Source organism: Euprymna scolopes, chromosome 46, assembly GCF_053919585.1.
Source record: "Euprymna scolopes isolate OS-2025 chromosome 46, ASM5391958v1, whole genome shotgun sequence".
Classification (NCBI taxonomy): Eukaryota; Metazoa; Mollusca; class Cephalopoda; order Sepiida; family Sepiolidae; genus Euprymna; species Euprymna scolopes.
Window position 1 is genome coordinate 64,554,292 of NC_136527.1, and position 22,440 is coordinate 64,576,731.

At 29.8% G+C, this 22,440-nt stretch overlaps 1 protein-coding gene and 1 long non-coding RNA gene across 2 annotated transcripts in view; one reads left to right on the plus strand and one right to left on the minus strand.

The window, feature by feature from the left end:
• LOC145270813 (uncharacterized) overlaps positions 1-21,025 on the plus strand; it is a 28,555-nt gene extending 7,530 nt beyond the window's left edge. Inside the window, exon 2 of the long non-coding RNA XR_013865578.1 lies at positions 15,484-21,025. This is a non-coding gene — a long non-coding RNA (uncharacterized LOC145270813). The remainder of the gene's footprint in view (positions 1-15,483) is intronic.
• LOC145270807 (general transcription factor II-I repeat domain-containing protein 2-like) lies at positions 4,451-8,228 on the minus strand. Its single transcript, XM_080126390.1, has 2 exons — positions 7,768-8,228; positions 4,451-6,507 (listed from the first exon to the last, which is right to left on the minus strand). Exon 2 carries the CDS (start codon positions 6,486-6,488, stop codon positions 4,632-4,634), a length of 1,857 nt encoding a protein of 618 aa, XP_079982516.1. The 5' UTR covers positions 6,489-6,507; positions 7,768-8,228; the 3' UTR covers positions 4,451-4,631.
• Positions 21,026-22,440: the final 1,415 nt, after the last annotated feature.

The following is a 22,440-nucleotide window of genomic DNA, read 5'->3' on the forward strand; positions in this document are numbered from 1 at the left end:
ACAATTCAACAACAACAAAAAAAATACCACTACTGACTGGTATTTTTTTTTTTGTTGAATTGTAAATGAAAATTTTAAATGAATGGGCATGGAAGGCAAAATTAAGCTTACATAACTTAAGTGGAAAAGCATTTTATTTATGTAGCATATTTAATATTACCATCAGTTTTATTTTCAAATATATAATGTAACATATTTAATATTACCATCAGTTTTATTTTCAAATATATAATGTAGCATATTTAATATTACCATCAGTTTTATTTTCAAATATATAATGTAACATATTTAATATTACCATCAGTTTTATTTTCAAATATATAATGTAACATATTTAATATTACCATCAGTTTTATTTTCAAATATATAATGTAGCATATTTAATATTACCATCAGTTTTATTTTCAAATATATAATGTAACATTTAATATTACCATCAGTTTTATTTTCAAATATATAATGTAACATATTTAATATTACCATCAGTTTTATTTTCAAATATATAATGTATCATATTTAATATTACCATCAGTTTTATTTTCAAATATATAATGTAACATATTTAATATTACCATCAGTTTTATTTTCAAATATATAATGTAGCATATTTAATATTACCATCAGTTTTATTTTCAAATATATAATGTAACATATTTAATATTACCATCAGTTTTATTTTCAAATATATAATGTAGCATATTTAATATTACCATCAGTTTTATTTTCAAATATATAATGTAACATATTTAATATTACCATCAGTTTTATTTTCAAATATATAATGTAACATATTTAATATTACCATCAGTTTTATTTTCAAATATATAATGTAACATATTTAATATTACCATCAGTTTTATTTTCAAATATATAATGTAACATATTTAATATTACCATCAGTTTTATTTTCAAATATATAATGTAGCATATTTAATATTACCATCAGTTTTATTTTCAAATATATAATGTAACATATTTAATATTACCATCAGTTTTATTTTCAAATATATGATGTAGCACATTTAATATTACCATCAGTTTTATTTTCAAATATATAATGTAACATATTTAATATTACCATCAGTTTTATTTTCAAATATATAATGTAACATATTTAATATTACCATCAGTTTTATTTTCAAATATATAATGTAGCATATTTAATATTACCATCAGTTTTATTTTCAAATATATAATGTAACATATTTAATATTACCATCAGTTTTATTTTCAAATATATAATGTAGCATATTTAATATTACCATCAGTTTTATTTTCAAATATATAATGTAACATATTTAATATTACCATCAGTTTTATTTTCAAATATATAATGTAACATATTTAATATTACCATCAGTTTTATTTTCAAATATATAATGTAGCATATTTAATATTACCATCAGTTTTATTTTCAAATATATAATGTAGCATATTTAATATTACCATCAGTTTTATTTTCAAATATATAATGTAACATATTTAATATTACCATCAGTTTTATTTTCAAATATATAATGTAGCATATTTAATATTACCATCAGTTTTATTTTCAAATATATAATGTAACATATTTAATATTACCATCAGTTTTATTTTCAAATATATGATGTAGCACATTTAATATTACCATCAGTTTTATTTTCAAATATATAATGTAACATATTTAATATTACCATCAGTTTTATTTTCAAATATATAATGTAACATATTTAATATTACCATCAGTTTTATTTTCAAATATATAATGTAGCATATTTAATATTACCATCAGTTTTATTTTCAAATATATAATGTAACATATTTAATATTACCATCAGTTTTATTTTCAAATATATAATGTAGCATATTTAATATTACCATCAGTTTTATTTTCAAATATATAATGTAACATATTTAATATTACCATCAGTTTTATTTTCAAATATATAATGTAACATATTTAATATTACCATCAGTTTTATTTTCAAATATATAATGTAGCATATTTAATATTACCATCAGTTTTATTTTCAAATATATAATGTAGCATATTTAATATTACCATCAGTTTTATTTTCAAATATATAATGTAACATATTTAATATTACCATCAGTTTTATTTTCAAATATATAATGTAGCATATTTAATATTACCATCAGTTTTATTTTCAAATATATGATGTAGCACATTTAATATTACCATCAGTTTTATTTTCAAATATATAATGTAGCATATTTAATATTACCATCAGTTTTATTTTCAAATATATAATGTAACATATTTAATATTACCATCAGTTTTATTTTCAAATATATAATGTAACATATTTAATATTACCATCAGTTTTATTTTCAAATATATAATGTAGCATATTTAATATTACCATCAGTTTTATTTTCAAATATATGATGTAGCACATTTAATATTACCATCAGTTTTATTTTCAAATATATAATGTAGCATATTTAATATTACCATCAGTTTTATTTTCAAATATATGATGTAGCACATTTAATATTACCATCAGTTTTATTTTCAAATATATAATGTAGCATATTTAATATTACCATCAGTTTTATTTTCAAATATATAATGTAACATATTTAATATTACCATCAGTTTTATTTTCAAATATATAATGTAGCATATTTAATATTACCATCAGTTTTATTTTCAAATATATGATGTAGCACATTTAATATTACCATCAGTTTTATTTTCAAATATATAATGTAACATTTAATATTACCATCAGTTTTATTTTCAAATATATAATGTAACATATTTAATATTACCATCAGTTTTATTTTCAAATATATAATGTAGCATATTTAATATTACCATCAGTTTTATTTTCAAATATATAATGTAACATATTTAATATTACCATCAGTTCTATTTTCAAATATATAATGTAGCATATTTAATATTACCATCAGTTTTATTTTCAAATATATAATGTAACATATTTAATATTACCATCAGTTTTATTTTCAAATATATAATGTAGCATATTTAATATTACCATCAGTTTTATTTTCAAATATATAATGTAATATATTTAATATTACCATCAGTTTTATTTTCAAATATATAATGTAGCATATTTAATATTACCATCAGTTTTATTTTCAAATATATGATGTAGCACATTTAATATTACCATCAGTTTTATTTTCAAATATATAATGTAGCATATTTAATATTACCATCAGAAATGATATTTATCGAATTCACCTCATAATAAAATCTTTAAAAAGATTAAATTTATTTGAAAACATTTTTGAAATATTTATGCTTATCTAATTCTGAATTATCGATATTTTCTTCAAATTATAAAGTTTTCCACTGAAATTATAAATTGTTCAAAATACCAATTGAAAGACGCATAATTTTTCATTTTCGATTCAGCAGTTTTTGAAAATTTCAGATGGTAACTCCGATGAAAATTAAAAATCTAGCGAGTTTCTGGAGATTTTTTCTCTGATCAAACGAGTTTAAAAAAAATCTCAGTTGACAACACTGGTGTCTTCTTCCTATTTTAAACAGGAACAAAGTCTGCATCTCATCTCAGGCAAGTAAAAACATTTTTTAAGATTAAAAATAATTTCAGATGAAACAAATTAACAAAATTTGGAATTAATTTTTTTTAAGCCATATTCGTTTATCTTTTTGAACACCTAAAAACGTTTTCTGTGTTTTCTGTAGATTTGCTTTTCGTTAGAATACTGTCCATGTATTTGATGGAAAAATCAAGGTCGCTTAACATCATGTTGATTATCGGTTGAAAGATTGTTGGTGCGACTGTGATCCCAAAAGTTAACCTATGACGAGTCTGTCTAGTTCTATGTCAATATTATATATAGAGGCAAACGGTACACTGCATTTCTTTTTGAAGACTAGGGTGTTGTTGTCTTGTAATTTGAACTTTGCCTCCATTTTTGTACAGCGGCCTAGTTTGTTCGAAAAAACTTTGGGGAATGACTCATTCAGGTCTTTCTTTAGTTTTTCAGCTTCGACTGTAAGTTACTCCACTTTTTGATAAAAATCGCTTATGGGGGAGTCCCAGAGTTCAAATTTTTTAATCCAGTCTGCCCCAAAAAGGTTTTTAATGTTTTTTAATAGAAACATCTCGAAATTGAGTATTTTTCCCTTCAATGCTATGGTAGTGGTAACAAATCTTATTCTTTCTCTCTTCAGTTATTGAATGAGCAACTTTCTTGGTTCACATAATTTTTGGTTTTTCGATTTTGCACCAGGGATGATGGTTTATGATGGGAAAATCCGAACCACTGTCAAGTTGAAGTCTAACATTCTTGTCCCAAATTTTTACCGAATTGTACTTCTATTCATTTCCGTCATCTGCTTGAGTTCTTGTTTTTACGTAGCTCCAGCAGGATCCTTTTGCCCTGCAATGTGAGGCTTTGTGTTCATTGCATCTGCACCGGAACCAGTATAGACCAGGGGTCGGCAACCTTTTGTTTAGCGTGTGCCGACTTAGGGTTTCAAATTATTCAGCGTGCCAACATTTATTATTTATAACGATCAAGGTCAATATACCTGTTCTCTATATTTATTTCATAAAATATATAATAATGTCAAAGTTTATAAATAATGTGAAAAAACTGTTTCTGAAAAGTTTTTATTATTAATGGGACCCTTGTCCTTGCATGGTCTTTGCCAATTCCTCAATGTCGGGAACATACTTTGTAACTTTGAGCTTAACACAGTTTTCTGAATGTTCAGGTGTTAGACGACTTCGACGTGGAGACAACACTGCTTTCATGTGAGAGAAAATTTGCTCACAAGAATAAGTTGAACCAAAAGCTGAGAGAAGAGCAAAAGCAATTTTCTTCAAACAGATGAATGAGCTTGGGAGGGAGATCCAACAGTTCAGAATAGCACCAGACTTTTCAAAATTTTCATCTTCCAGAGACTTTCTTAGTTCAGCAAATTTTAATGTCCATATTTCTGAAGACCTAAATTCAATCTGTTGCATTTCAAAATCATCAATGTCCATCCAGCTAAAAAGTTCCAGTTGGGCATTTGTCAAATCAAGCATGTCGGGCTTAATCAGATATGAAAATAAGGATCCATGAATGTAGAAGTCCTGGCTTCGTTTTTCGAATTCTGCTTTGAGTGCTTTCACGTACTCCTGAAGCTCATCTGTGTTCACTTCGAATTGATTTGCATGATTTTTCACATTTGGAAAGTACTTAAATGCTTTGATGTTGATGTCACGGGTAAAAATGTCAAGTTTCATTGTAAACGCTTTCCAATAGCTGAAAAGATCAAGGACTGTTTGTCCCTGTCCTTGTAATTTCAAATTAAGCTCATTCAAATGTGTGTTTATGTCGGTCATAAACATCAACTTCAACAACCAGCTTTCATCATTCAGCTGAGGGAATCGTTTCTGTTTTTCATCAAGAAACATCTTAATAGCCTCAAGACAACAAACAAATCTAGCTAAAACTTTGCCTCGACTAAGCCAGCGAACATTGTTGTATAACAGAAGATCTCCATATTCACACTCAACTTCTTGTAGAAGCGATTTGAATTGCCTGTGAACCAATGAAGAGCGAGAAATAAGAAAGTTGATTATCTCAACAACAGTTTTCATCACAGAGACCAAATCCAAAGACGAGGTCTTTGCACATAAGCCCTCCTGATGTATAATACAATGAAAACTTAACAGTTTGCGTCCAACATGATTTTCCAGAAGTTTTACAAATCCTTTCTTCTTGCCAACCATTGCAGCAGCACCATCGGTTGTTACGCAGAATAATTTGTTCAAGTTAATGTCTTGTTTAGAAAAATAACCAGTAAATGCACACAAAATATCTTCTGCTTTGGTTGTATCATGAAGGGGTAATAAACAACACAACTCCTCATAAATGTGATTATTCTCGAGATATCTTGCAACCACTGCTAGGCGAGACGCATCGTTTACATCGGTGCTTTCATCAAGAGCGACACTAAATACAAGGGATTGCTTTAATCCAGTTGTTTGCTTAGTTGTCACATTTTCAGCCAAGTCAGATATGCGCCTCTCAACTGATCTTGCAGAGACTGGTATTTCTCTAATTCGAGAGAGTATAATGTCCTTATTTTTTAAATCACGAAACAAAACTTCAGCACCACTCAAAAAAGCTTCTTTGATGTATTCACCATCTGTAAAAGGTTTACCATTTAAAGCCACACACTGGGCTATTTTGTAACTACATTCAGTAGCTTTACTCTTCATTCCAACAGCTTGGCTCAAAATAACAGTTTGTTTTTTGAAACCAGAAATAGCTTTTTTGATGGCTTCACCTTTTTCTTCTGAAGTTTTAAACTTAGATTGATGTTTGGTTTGAAAGTGCCTTTGTACACTAGATGTGCGACACACAACACTTTCGCAACAGAAAGCACAAACAGTACGATCCTTTTGTTCCACAAATCCATATTCTATTGTCCAATTGTCTTGAAATGGGCGATGATCAAGTTTTCTTTTCTTTTCAGTCATATCTAACAGCAGGGGTATTCTGAAAATATAAATAGGCCTAATTACGTAAACATCAATTATGATATATATAAAATACCAAACAAATTATTCTTACCTTTGCTGTGAGAGAACCAGGATACATTTTAATAAAAATTGTGGAGAAAAATTATGTACAGGGTGTCCCAGAAAAAGTCTAAAGGTTTTGATTAGCTCGAGCTAGGATCCTATTCGTGCGTGGCATTCACAATTTAAAAAAAATATTTCATCCACGTATTCCTCCAATCATACCATTTTGTTTAGTATGAAGATGATCGAAATTGCTCATCTCTTCTAATCCCAGTTACGAGCTTGAAAATTAAAAGTACAATTTCAAGAATTTGAAAGGCAATTATACCTTATCTTGTATTCATATTCTGACCACTGAACAATTCTGTAACTCTAGCACCCTTCCTAAATTTAACACCCCTCAATTTCAAACAGCAAATAAAATGTTTAAAACTAATAATTTTCAAAATTTTTTTAGCTCATTGTGTTTAGGAAAGATTTTTCTTAAAGAAAAGTAAAACTTTTTAAAATAAAATCTCATATAATTAATTTTATCGTAAAAAATATCACAAAAAAGTCAAAGCTTCCTTACTGCGCGTGAGCGTTTTCACGTAATAGTTTCAATTTCAATTTGTAAATTTGTAAATTCTTGAAAATTTTCTATGATTTTAAAAATCGATAATTTTTTTTCTATTCATCAAATCCTTTTCATTTTTTCAGATTTTATGTAAAATTCTACGCTCTTTCGAATGGAAATAAAATTATTTTCTGAAAAATTCATTTTCATACTTCTTTTATTTATTTTTACCCCCCCTCTGTCTAAAAGTATGAAAGTATGAATTTCTATTAAAAATTCGTCTCGGAACACTCTAATTTATATCTTTATTTAAAGATCATAAAAAAATGAATAAAATAATGTGTTGTTTTTTTTTAAACCTTTATCCCTTCATTTTGAAAATAAACGCTAAAGTTTAAAATATGTACATTCTTTTATTTTTTAAAAAAGATTTATGAGCTGTGTAATTTTTTTATTTTTATCATGCTAAAAAAATTAAAGTTTCTTTAGTCTTTCCCTTAAAATTAAATTTGCTCTTTCGAAGATCTGCTAAAATAGCTATTTTATCTGTATCGGAACACTTAGTAAATGTTACGAAAAAAAAAAAACCATGTAAAAATATTTAAAAACAAAAAAAAAATATAAACTGAAAGTTATCCCTTCTATTTATAATCATTATTTAAAGCTTAAAGTACTCACAACAAACATTCTCCTTTTTTCAAATAGAGTCCACGTGTTTTTAATCTCTCTTAGAGCTGATGACAGATTTATGACAAGCTTAGTGAAAGAAAGGGTAAGTGGTAAGTTAGAGAGTTACAGTATAGGGAGATAACAAAAATGGAAGTTTGTTTTGTTTTGGTAAGCTTTAACCCCAAAATGACCCATTGCCAGTCATCGTCTCTTCACAAGGGATGGTAAATAGTGTCATTTAGTGTGAAAAAAGGAGGGGTTTTACATATTGTTCCAGAACATTATAATCATTTCTCACTCTTTCTCTCTCTTTCTGCTAAACGAACGACAGACAGACAGCCAGACAGATATTGAAAAAAAAATGACTACCAAAAAATAATTTGTTTCCTAATAAGGTTTATCATATTTTGAATATGGTAGCATATACTTAGTTTCATTACAAAACTTAAATAATAATAAAAAGTTAAAACAAAAGTTTTATAATTACAAATAAAAATTTATATACTTTTCTTAACTTTTTTTCCGGCATTGTTTTTTTATTTGTATAAATATTAAAATAAATTTAAACAAAAACAAATAAACTCCATGTTACACGTGTTGTTATTATCACTGGTAAGTGTTTTATTTTAATTAAGATAATCATAGTCAAAAGATTTTTTGGTTTATATATACACTTTTTATAATTTCAAGTTAAATTTTATATACACTTCAAGGCATCCGTAGATTTCAAATGTCAGCGCTGCTGCTGATGTAAACAAAACTTCCGGCGATTCGTTGAAATTTTGGGCGGATTTTATCAACCTATCTCTGAAAATATTGCTTTAATTTCCAAATTTATGAATTCTTGATTATTTTTATTGTTGATTTTTGTAGAGGAATCATTCATTTACTTAATGGCCATTTATTTTCGTCTGATAAGTTACTTTTTATATATTTATTAGATTTTTTTATTATGATTTTTGACTAAATTTTACATTTGCAACTCTCTCACGCTACGTTGTATTTCATCTGGGTCGGTGAGACTGAGTCACCAGACTCAATTCAAAACGCATTTCAAAATTATAGTATCTGACAGAACATACTTTGAACGAGCATGGAGCATCTAACGCCTACGGTTCGCACGGACAAAAATAAAACGCGTTTTCTTGTTGTGGGCATGCACTTAGGTGGCAAGAGTACGCAAGAGATCGCAGATATCCTCATAATTCCAAGGAGAACTGTTTCCTTTTGGCTGTATGAAGTTTAAAAGATTTGGAGGCTCGGCGTGCCATTAGAATTGCTTGGCATGCCACCTGTGGCACGCGTGCCGTAGGTTGCCGACCCCTGGTATAGACAATCGTTCAACCAGTGGATTCTCCATATCCTTGGCTAACCCGACGGTAACTCAGGCTTTTTGGAGGATTTTTCTGGATGGTTAAGTTTGCTTTTGCTTGTCTGTTTGGAAAGTAAGACTTTTTGTTACTTCATACTTTTCTAATGTGTGCTACACCTGCCTCTTATATATCTCCAAGATGATTCTTTGGCATTCCTCAGTAAATTTTTTATGGGTTGTATTGATTGCTTTTCCAATCTGTTTAGTGCCCAGCGTCTGAGTTCAACTTCCTTGATCGACATTAATCCTTGAATGAAAATCAGGACCTTAATGCTGTCAGCTGTCAATGAGGGTAGTCCGAACTCATCGCAATGTCTATTTATTACTGAAGAAAATGTGGTGGAATCTTGGTCTTCTTTGTGGGTCAGGTTGATGCATCTCCATCTTTTATGGAATTAGCTGATTTTTTGATAGTATAATTCCTTGAAAAATTTCACTGCCTCGTCACAAACTTATTATGTTTCACAGCTCCCAATTTTTGTAATAAAAGACGAACCTTCATCTGCTCACTCCATGAGTTAGAATCAATCTTGAATACAGAACCAAATCTGCGAAAATAGGCTTCAAAAGTCCACTCCTCTTCAGGTCGATAGTGAAATGTTTCTAATGCTAAGTAGATCGTGGTTTGGGAAAAAACATTTTGGTCTGACTTGTTGCTGTCTTTCTTCAGCTAATAATTCTAATGCTTTCTTTGCTTTTCTACATTTCTAGTTTTTTTTTCGTTGACTTGCCTTCTTTCCTCTTCTCTTTCTCTTTTTTCTACTCTTTCTCTTCCTTTTCTTTCTCTTCTTCTCTTTTTGCTCCTCTTTCTATTCTTATTTTTCTTTTCTTTCTCTTATTTCTTCTTCTCTTTGTTGCTGTAATTCCAAAGTCTGAGTTGCAAACGTATCATTACAACTAGTTGCATTGAAAGTTCTTCCATTCTGAAAAATAAACTCACGAGGCAAATCTGGGTCTAAGAAATGATAAACGGAAAAAAACGCGACTTTATATTCACAAAGAAAAAAAAAGTCACGTACATGTACTTTTAATAGAAAAAAATGTTCAATTTTCCACAGAGAATAAAAGACAATTGAGAATTTATTTTAACTCTTTTGAAAAAACAATCCATAGAATTTTCAGTCCAGAAAAATTTGGAATAATAAAACCAATTGAAATCCGTTTTCATAACAAAACTCCAGTCGAGTATTCATGTCCTGAATTCTTGTAATGGAGTGAATGCGTTTTGGATCCTTTCTAGAGTTGATATACTTTTTTTCTTTGTTATTTTACTGAGAAAACGAAAATTATGCAGACTATCAAGAGATAATTTTTTTAATATACTGTAAAACGAAAATGGCTTCTTGCAAAAAGGAAAAATTAAGATATTTGCACAAGTGAAAATCGACTAGCCTGCAAGAAAAAACTAGTTTATTTTCTTTTTTTTTGTGTATGTGTGTGTTTGAATTCTATGCGGGTACTCTCTGCTTGATGGCAAAAATGTCTGGCTTACATAGTGCAGACGAATCCATACTATCATGGCTATAGTATTGTTAACTACGTCAGAACAATAATAAACAATACAAGCTGCAACTTTTCTTGAGGAAATTATATATATATATATATATATATATATATATATATATATATATATATATATATATATAATCAGTAAATTTAAAGTATTTTTTCATTGTTGTCTTCCTATTTTCTTTCATTAGTTTCTGGGTTAGTTTATGTGGGGTGTTTCTTGTACAGGTCGATCGATATTGTAGCAAAATCAGACAGCCAAAAAATTGATTTTTATAAAAAGCACAATTATAATTACTTACATTTTTTTTGTTAATTTCAGTACAACATTAACAAACTTTAACTACCACGTCAATTTTCACATCACAATTACGTTTTCCATGATTCAATAAAACAAATGATTTCGGCTATATTTTCTCACGTGATATTTGCTGTAAAGATATGGGAAATAGCTTAAATTTCTAATTCCTTTAAAATCTATTTCCTTTAATTATTATCATCTTTTGTGCATTTTGGATATTTTCATTACTGCGACATTGCAATTCATTGAATATTACTGGTTTCACTTGAACATAAATATTTCTATAAGTACAGTCCTGAACAAACAAAGAAAATTATATTTGAAAGCAATATCCGCATAAACATAAGAAACATACATTTGGTTTTCTTTTTCTGTTGTAGACCATCTACTAGTTGGCGAGCTGTAGACCATCTACTAGTTGGCGAGTTGTAGACCATCTACTAGTTGGCGAGTTGTAGACCATCTACTAGTTGGCGAGTTGTAGACCATCTACTAGTTGGCGAGTTGTAGACCATCTACTAGTTGGCGAGTTGTAGACCATCTACTAGTTGGCGAGTTGTAGACCATCTACTAGTTGGCGAGTTGTGTAGAAAACCCAAGAGCGATAGAAGCCTTCTTTCATGTCTGAAAGTTACACAATGTTCTACAAACAAGAATGGAAATGCACTGCTGTACAAGTCCTGCTCTCTACCGATCCAAATTATGATAACAGGCTCATTGCCAACACCCTCAAAATGCATCACTGGATTTCCACAAATACCATGGACGTGCCCAGGGTGATCAAAACAAAGTTTCTGGCCACCGTTATGGTCTTTGGTTTCAAGAAAGGGCCACATGCCATCTCACATTTCTGAAGTCGGCTTGAAAGTTGACACCAATGTGCCTGGATGTGCTGAAGAGTATGGTAATCCCTAATGCAATCAGGTGGCCGCTGGCAGACCCTGAGTGTGGCAGTAGGACTTGGCACCAGCCCACTAGTCCAAAGAGACCGAGGCTTCAGAAGGAGTTCTACGACTTTGGACTCTTCTCTCACTAACCCCACTCCTCTGCCAACCTGAACCGACTGGACTACTTCGTTTGCACATATGTCAAGAACATCAACACTGAAGCCAGACTGATCACTGCCATCTGCCAAGTATCTTGTGGAAAAAGGCATGTTCCCAGTTCCAGACCCATATCAAGGTGGTGATTGAGGCTGAAGGCGGTTACATTAAATAGGGGTCATCTTTACTACATAATCAAGTTATATAAATTGATTTTCTCAATAAAAGTTTTAAATAAAGCTGTAGTGTTGTTTTCTTTAGAGTGACAACTTTATCGTCCCACCCTGTAAATTGATAAGTTTAGTTTTTCGATAGGATGGAGATATAGAAAATAATTTTTTACGATTTTTATCACTTAAAAGTAATTCGAATTGAGTTGTCGCCTTGTATTAAGTATGGAAGATCCCGACACACCATTATCACTTCATCATAAAAATGATTTTCTGAAAAAAATAACTACTTGATCAATTCATGTGATCTTTGGAATGACATTTTCGTTCTGTGACAAATGTATAAAGATTTTTTAGTGCTTTTGTTTTCTAATTAGGTTACATTTTTGACTGAGAACATCGCATTCGTTATCTTTCAATCATAGACAAATATAGTGTAGAGACAGAATACTTAACAAAGACCCTCTTCCACGCCTCATATTGAGAATTGGGTTTCTCATTATTTATAAACCTATTCTTAATATGAGGAATGCAGAAGATTGACCTTCTATATCTTTACAATAAATTTAAATATTCTGAATAAAAAATACTCTATTTTGAAGAACTTGTTTATCAGTAATTTTATAAAACCATTAACATCTCCAAACCAGTTTGCCCCTATGTAAACCCGAACTAAATCCCAATCAAAAATAATTTAAAAAACGGTTTGAAGACAGGTAATTCTATAGAAATGCCCATTCTCCTCATATTACAAAGTGACCTTAAGTGATTAGAGGGTATAAAGCCAAACAAATTGTATATACATATATATATATATATATATATATATATATATATATATATATATATATATAAATTTTAAATGCCTTTTTGAATGTTAAAAATTAAAAGTACTTATACAGAATACGGACCATGCTTTTTTAGATAAAATTTTCAAATTTAGTTTTTCCAGTATCTTTTGTTCATTTAATTGTTAAGTGAAAGCATAGAATAGTTACATTGGTTTCTAAATAATAATGTTATTTCGACACGATACGAACTGTGCATGAAATTTTAACTGATCAACATTTTACAATAATTAAATGACAATCTCATTCTCTCGAGTGACTTTCAGTTGAAATGTGTTCAAAATAAAAGATCATGAACACTTGTGAAAAGACAGCAATAATACAAAAGACTACGTAAAAAGTGTGAAACTTTTGTATGAGCACAGATTTCAAAGACCCGCAGATGAGAAGAATGGAAAAATATTAAGGTACACAAACTTTATTTAAAATAAATGAGAAGATTTTTATAAGAAATAAATTCATTTACAATTCAGAGTCCACAAGCACTAAACACGCTAATGTGTTGTAGTGCTTTTAGAATAAAGGAGATAATTGTCTATTACACACTGGCTTAAGGCAAGCATTAGTTTGGAGTTTGTAGGCTACGAACTCTATTTAAATAGTAAATTAATTTCATATTTTATCCAAATTTTATTATAATTTGCGTAATATTTGGTGCACTACTATTTTTCACTAATAAGTAAATATAATAATTTAGGTACACGTCCAAAATTCCTTGTATATTAAAAACCAAAAAATCTGCACGATTTATGTACCTATGATGTACAAAAATATCATATTCCAAAAATCATGCAAATTGATCAAGTAATTTTATTTTTAAATTAGAAAATCAAATTTTATAAATAACAGAAGTGCGGATGTCTTCTCCGCCAGTTTGAAAACAATCTAAAAACAAAGCAAAAGGAGATAACTCAATAATCTAAACTTGCGATAATTTTGCTGTAATTACTACGAATTCCCATTAATCGCTTAAAAATGATTTTCTTTTCAAAGATAAAATCAATTCCGTGATTTTTGAAATATATTCTACTTTTGTCGCATACATCATACAGATTTTTCTTTATTTTTTTTACAAAACCATAATGTTATTTTGAACTGCCATATTTCAGTTGAGTAAATTCCAATTGGTTTGATTCGTGATCAAATGTTCAGATGTATTTTGTGAATGGAACCTTGTTTTGTACAAAATACATGTGAAAAATAATTGAAATTTTGAATGACATTCTTTCGAATTTATCCTTATTAATCCTTAAATGTGTATCGACTGCTGGTTTGCTGCATCTTATGCAACGAATCATACAAAATATCAGCCAGATCGACCCAATAGTTTCAGATAAATTGTCAGAGTAAATGGATTGTGGTGACTAATTTATATTAATCCCTTACTGTGCATTATTATTAGTTCGCTGCACCTTATTATAACAACATAAAATTTCAGCTTTTCAGTGTTTGAGAAACAGACCCATAGAAATCTAATATAGATAACTTATAATCCTTTTTTATCAATCATGGTTAAATGATATATTACAATCATGGTTAAATGATATATTACAATCATGGTTAAATGATATATTACAATCATGGTTAAATGATATATTACAATGAGAAAGTGTATTTTGATGGATTTTGATGTATGAGATTTTATTAGTTTAACACTCTTGTTCTTTATTCACAGACAAGATTTCCATATTTAGTTGTTGAACATTCATGTTGTGTTGAAACCATACAAGCTTATCAGTCGAATAAATTTAAATTATAGTCTACAATTCTTCCTTTTTACTTTAGTTTATCTAATTCTATTTAATGTTGCGTGCCTTCTTTTGTTTCTGGTATTCACTTCTCGAACTTCAGATACACTAACTTCAGTGTAGACTTTTCTATTGGTTATTTTTAACTATATTCTTTGCAAAGAAAATATCTGTGAGTATTTTATGTATTAATATTTTGCTGATATAAGTATTCTGATATGCAATATTTCGTAGTGTTCAGTCAAAACAAAAAAAAACTAATCATAACATTAACCACTTTTTATTATTGTTAATTAAGTACATCAATTAGGTTACTGTATTCAGGAATTAATCTGATAACCTTCGATACTAATTAAAAGTGTACATGTGTTTCTTTGTCTTTTGTTCTTTATTTTCTTCTGTTTGAAATAATGCTCTTATATCAATGCATATATATTATGCCAATATGTATATATTAAATTATGTCAATACATATATATAAAATTATGTCAATACATATATATAAAATTATGTCAATGCATATATATTAAATTATGTCAATACAGATATATATATTAAATTATGTCAATGCATATATAATCAATTATGTCAATATACATGTATTAAATTATGTCGTACTAAACAAGAATGATAATTTTTATTTTGTCATCATAGAGTGAGTGAATATCTAATATCTAATCAGTTGATTAAAAAAATATTTTTATGATATAAAAATTTGTCTTTTTCATTCACAGATAACAAAGATGGCAAAGAAACAATATTTTTTCTGCTGCAGATATTAATCTTCTAACATTGGCGGAACAGCATTCTTTTCACAATTTTCGTGTTCACCAATAAATATGGAAATACAAAATAAAGCGCAACCTTATTCTTGCAAGGCCTGCAAATTGGTATTTATTTGTGGTTCAGATTTCAACAAACACATCCAAACACACATTGGTGAGAAACCTCATCCTTGTAAAATATGTGAGATTGTATTTTCCGTTAAGTCTGCTTTAAAACTTCATATGAAATCGCACATTGGAGAGAAACCATATTCTTGTGAAACTTGTGGATCTGCATTCTCAAAGAATTCCTCCTTAAAAGTCCATGTCCGAACACACACTGGAGAGAAACCCTTTTCTTGCCAAACATGTGCAGCTGCATTTTCGACAAGTTCGGATCTAAGAAAACACACACGTAAACACACTGGAGAGAAACCATATTCTTGTGTTGTATGTTCGAGTGCGTTTTCAAACAGTTCATATTTGAAAAAGCACATGCGTTCACACACTGGTGAGAAACCTTATCCTTGCAAAGTGTGTCCATCTGCATTTTCAAATAGTTCTGATCTAAAAAAACACATTCGAACTCACACAGGAGAGAAACCTTATTCTTGCTTTGTCTGTAAAGCTGCTTTCTCACAGGATTCTTCACTAGAACGACACATGAGGACACACACAGGAGAGAAACCTTATTCATGTCAAGTATGCGGGTTTTCATGTGCAGAAAAGTTTAATTTAACAAATCATATGCGAACACACACTGGAGAGAAACCATATTCTTGTACACGATGTGCATCCGCATTTTCTTGCAGTTCTGCTTTAAAGAGACACATGCGGAGACACACAAAACATGATAAAAAACGCGAATATTAAGATCACAATCGCTAATCTTATATATCATATAGTAATCATAGCATCCACTAATCTTATATAATCTTATAGTAACCATCGCATCATAAAAGCTCATCAAAAAGAATGTACTTGTGCAGTCTATGGACATCATTAACATAATACCATTATCGTTTAGAAACGCATTCTTAACATAAGAGGAATTTGGTTAACTAATCTGTCCTCATAAAAAGGCTTTTCCTGCATCAAAAAAGTTTATTTTTTATGAAAACGGTAGTTTTTTTGAAACAGAAAAAATGAAAATGAATAAGTACCAAAAAAACTTATTCCCATAATGTAAAGTTTTTTAGTCGTACATTTTTGTATCGTGCTAAAATGATAGTATATGTTAGCATTTTTGATTTTTAAAAACGCTAACATGTGTTATATTATATAGGGGGGTGATTGAGTTTCTGGGTTGTGGTGAAGGCAATTTCTTGGGAAATAGGCTTTGTTTGTGATCTGAAACATTTCAAGGAAGGAGCTTTTATCTCCTAAATACTACTTACTGGAATACATATAGTCCTTAGTAGTCCACACGGTCATCCATATGTACTGGGCAGGTTCAACTATGTTTAACTTCAGTAATCTAATATGAAACCTTTGTGTCAAAGTGATTAAACCAGATATAGTGTAAGTTCCAGAATTATAAGGATTATATTGTAAGATGCATAAATATCCGAATATTCCCTATTACTTCTCAAATGTTGAGTTAGTAAAAAAGTTCAGATATAGAAAGATATGCTATAACTTAGTTATATATAACATAGCTATGCTATAACTTAGTTATATATAACATAGTTATGCATATCTTTCTCGTAGTCTCCTTTTCCTACAAGAATTTATCTGCTGGAGTGTTCTGTAAGTAACACAACTCGGAATTATTGCATTATTCGTTGTATGAACCGTTGTGTGTCATAATGACAAAATCTTCTTTGGACTTCAAATACTACATTATTCTGAATATTTGATCAAGATTTAGTTGTTGAATAAAGTATTCCCATGTTGAAGCATTCTGACAATTCCATTTACAAAGAGACTGAAATCACCCAAAATGCTGTATAATAAGCATTCAAACTCTCCGAGTAGATATTCAATCTGTCTACATATTTAGCACACAAACTTGATGCATAAGCAACATATAGACAGACAAAACCTTTTATAGATGTGTGTCGACACATCCCAAAATTCTATTCGAACTGCAGCCTGACAGACCAATTTAAAAGTTATGAAAGATGTTTATGCTAAAATAAAGAGATCTTCCTTAATTTTAGTTGATAATTTTAAGCTTGTTCAAACTTGCTTAACTTTATTTGATAATTTTAAGCTTGTTTAAACTTGCTCTAATTGATCAGAAGAATGAATAGAGAAGTTTATTTGTAACAAGTGTCTCAAAAATATACAACTGTGTTGACATCGTACAAGTTACAGTTAGCTCAACAGTTGCATGTTATAATGATAAATGACAAAAGTTGTCTAAGACTTCTAGTACATCCTTTTTATTGAATTTACTCAAACATTTGGCTAAAGAAGTTATGATGATTAATCAAGACAATTAATATTGTCTTTTATCTATGTAACTTCTCATCCGATTTTGCTGTAGTACTGAGAGAATCCATTTGTGCAGACACTTTTGTAGTTACCAAACTGTATTAATAACCTTCTATTGAAATAAATTAGTTAACAATATTTTAAATATATAAAATCAGATATTTCCTGCTAATTAAATATGAGGAAGTTTGAATTAAGCAAATAAAATTCACAGCAACAAATGTATGAGTAAGCACATGAACAAAAACAAGTTAAAAAGTGACATTGAAATGTGTTTAGTTATTAAAACCTAAGAATGGGAAAGAGTAGTTCAGTTTTATTCCGTCTCTTATAAACTAATTCCAAGTACAAACTATTCTACACACACGCACACAAACACGCACACACACACACATATATATGTATGTGTGTGTGTGTGGATGGAGAGAGATAAAAAAGTTCATTAAAGACACATATTTTACCACATTACAGCAGATCGGCTTTGTTTGTTATACTGTGTTCATCCTGAAATAGGAAGTGTCAAAAAGTATTAAATTCCTAATGCAGCAAATTTGCCAGGATTTTGATTTCACAACAACAAAACTTGTAGTCAAGTGTGTTTACCATCACATCATGAAAACCTGACTGAAATTATGCAATAAACGTTGATGACAATGAAAAAAGTGGAAATGGAATCTTACATTTAGAAATAACAATACTCAGCAGTGTACTCCATCAAAATTATCTGTATTGCCAACAAAAAAACAACTCCCCACCCAATATATTTCTTGAAAAAATCCATCTAATTCTGCTGGAATCCAACAAAATTATAGTTGATCATCACTTAATTTACTCAAGATTTGCAAAATGCTGACGAATTAAACACATCGTATTAAAGTTTCACAACATCAATGCTGTTTTTGGATAAAAGAAATTCGACGTTAACCCCAGAATAAAGCTGCATACTCAAGGAACACAAACAACAAGATTCAGGAAACAAGAATTTTCAAAAAGTATCTGGCAAATAAACCCAGTTAAGCAAGTGCAAAAGAAATACCAACAATTGGGCTTTAAAAGATGTTTATAGTCTCAAAAATGATCTCTCGTTTGAATGTATAAGATAGCGGGTGAATGTCTGGCATATGGTAGGATTACTTATTCCAAGTTAGAAAAAAAACATTGTTCTTTTAAATTAAAATAAAACATGCTTAAACATATACGAAAAAACATAAATGAAATGAATCATAAGGCATCCTCTACAATTATGCGATTCATACATTTACATAGCAAGAAAAATGGATGTGTTGAAAAACAACTGAATGAAAAATTTATTGTAATATATGCAAATAAGATATGTGTAAAAGAAATTTTACTTAAACACACTTAAAACTTATATTGATAAGGAAAATCAAACCCTGAAGTTTACACACAAAAACATTTGTAAATACATATCACGCTCATTACAACAGAATCCAACATGAAAATTTTATGAACACAACTATTACTTAAAAATTACGTGATCTTTTTTTACCAGCACAACTAAGGTGATGGAAGGGAATCCTTTGATATATTATTGTTTAATCATACACATGCAGATATTTGCTTACTAAACACTCAAATTTACAGTAGTTTATCGGAACGATGTGGCCTGTGGATAATTCCTCTTACAAGAAAACTCAAACTACATATTCAAAATAACAATATTCAAAATAACATAATATTCAAAATAACATAATATTTGCAATTCAAATAAGATCCACTCGATATGCATACTCCACACTCGTTTATATGAGGAATGGAGCACCTTCTCTAAGTGAGTTTTCCTTTAGCAACAGTTCAGAACTTGATACACCAACACAATAGATGCATTCGGTAAAACAAAGAGACCACAAGAAATATATACTATTACACAATAACCTGGTCAAGTTGTGAGAAGAATAGTGTTGTTTACGTCTTTACTAACTCAGAAAAGAATTTAATTGAAACTCAGATATCCATGTAACCCATACAAAGGTAAAATATTAACCCCAAGAAGAGACCTCTTGATTTCTGAAATGAAAAAGAAATTTTAACTATTCTCAAGTGCCTATAGGAAAATCATATATATGGATATTTTATTCTACAAACGTTGACCAATTATTTGATATAAAATAGTATTCGTGGTCCAAATAAGATCCCCACAAAAAATCTATACAACTGGAATCGCACAGATGTTATCTCAGTTAACTTAGATTTAAACTCCACCAGACTACATCAATTCTTATACTGGAATCTGGTTAGATCAGGAAACAAAAAAGATATACTAAAACATAGTGTGCTGATCAATGGGGAAAGAAAAGTTTATATCTGTTTCAACATTTGAGAAGAAAAGGAGAAAACTAGTTGAACACTCGAAAAAAATCTGTGCATCTCATATAGAAAGTAACTGTTTGCCATGGATGAGGCACTTTTTTTTCTAAGACTTTATATTGAAGTAAAATAAAAATAAAAAAAACTCTTCATGTCAAATGTATGGAAAGACATTTTCAAAAGGTGATAATTTAAACAGACATTTGCAAACTTACACTTGAAAATATATGGAACGCCATTAATACAACTTGTGTTGAAAGTGACAGTATCAATTTTGAATGCAACTCATAAAGAAATAAACGATTAGTCCCAGGAGGGAATGTTTTGATTTTAAGCAGTTTCTTGATACAAAATTACTTCCATGTTTTGTTTTATGGCACCGTCATTAGTGAATTAATGCACAGAGTAACGACGGACTTCTATACACTCTGGTGTTCTTCCTAGATGTATCATCTTCATAACGGATGAGGAACAGCATTGACTCCTGCATGATAATCCTGCAGATTTTTAGATTGAGGCTAACAAGTGTTACACCTTATAGAACTGTGCGAGATGAGAGCGTTCATCTCTCTTAGGTACAGTTTATAGACCATTTGAGCAGAGCAAAATTAATTTTATTCACTAACACAACGATTAAGAAATAAAGTTGAACTTTAGTTGAACACTCATATCTCATATTAATTGTTAGCCTCACAAAAGGGCTTTTTGATTTCTGAAGTAAAATAAAATACAAAGAAAAATCTTATTCATATCATATGCGAATGCTTTTTCAAAACAATGGTAATTTAAGACATGTGGAACAATGGTAATTTAAGACATGTGGAACAATGGTAATTTAAGACATGTGGAACAATGGTAATTTAAGACATGTGGAACAATGGTAATTTAAGACATGTGGAACAATGGTAATTTAAGACATGTGGAACAATGGTAATTTAAGACATGTGGAACAATGGTAATTTAAGACATGTAAAACTAGCTCTGATATTGACAGTATCAATTCTTTAAATATTTATTCGATATAAATTTAATTCATGAAGATATAAACTGTTAGGAAAAATAAGTAAAAATGTCTTTATCTGGTTGTATAATCAACCTTCAGTCAAATGTAAATTGTTAATATTTTATGCAAGTCAATGCATCAAGTCACACATTAAAGCTCACTAAAACATGTTTAAAAATATTTATATGGGATTCGTACATAGACTGGTCAGCCAACACCTGTATCTTAAATCTAATTGAAACATTTTGGATAATCTAAAGAGAGGTACTTATTCACATGACAGAGAGTTTAACTGCAAACATGAACTCTGACAATAATAAAAATTGCTTATAAATTTCGCCTTTACATTTTTAATATTAGACTTTGTATGTTATGAGGATTTTATTAAGATTTTTATCGAGCACTTATGATAAAATATATAGAATTTGTTTTAAACTATATAATTACTTAAATTAAATGTTTTAAACTATATAAATACTTAAATGTTTTAAACTATATAATTTTTATTTTATTTATTTTTTTTATTACATTTTCACCCCAAACAAGGCAAATTGCCACTTTGGTGTAGGGGGCTACTATCAGGGGCAACAACTACTGGGGTACTATGTAGGGATTTGGGCAGCAAGGTGTCGGTTCACGTTACACTTGAACTTCTGCACGTCAGTACTGTTGGGGAAGCAGGGACCTGGAATGGAATTCCAGAGTCTTGCGGTTCTGGGGAAGAAACTATTGGAGTAAAAAGATCTTTTACATCTAGGGACCTCTACAGTGTGGGGGTGGGATCTAGTAGCCTGTCGGGTTTGTCGAGGGTGCTCGCGTCGTGGGGGCACAAGTGATTGCAGTTCATCAGAGCATTCACCACTAAAATACTTGTAGAAAAGGCAGAGGGATGCAACATTTCGTCGATGGGACAGAGGCTGAAGCTTAGATGCCAGTTCAGGGCCTATCAGGTTTGCGACTCTCTTTTGAACCTTGTCAAGGAGCGAGAGACTAGTAGCAGATGCACCAGCCCAGATGTGGCAGCAATACTCCATACATGGGCGAATTGTGGCCTTATAGAGGTACAGGATACTTTCGGGTGTTAGTAGTTTTCTAGCACGGTAGAGAGAGCCTACCTTTCTTGCAGCGGCCCTGGCAATGCCTTCAATGTAATTGTT

Bases quoted from the DNA above. Each gene is read 5' to 3' on its own strand.
- LOC145270807 (XM_080126390.1), bottom strand. From the start codon at position 6,488: ATGACTGAAAAGAAAAGAAAACTTGATCATCGCCCATTTCAAGACAAT.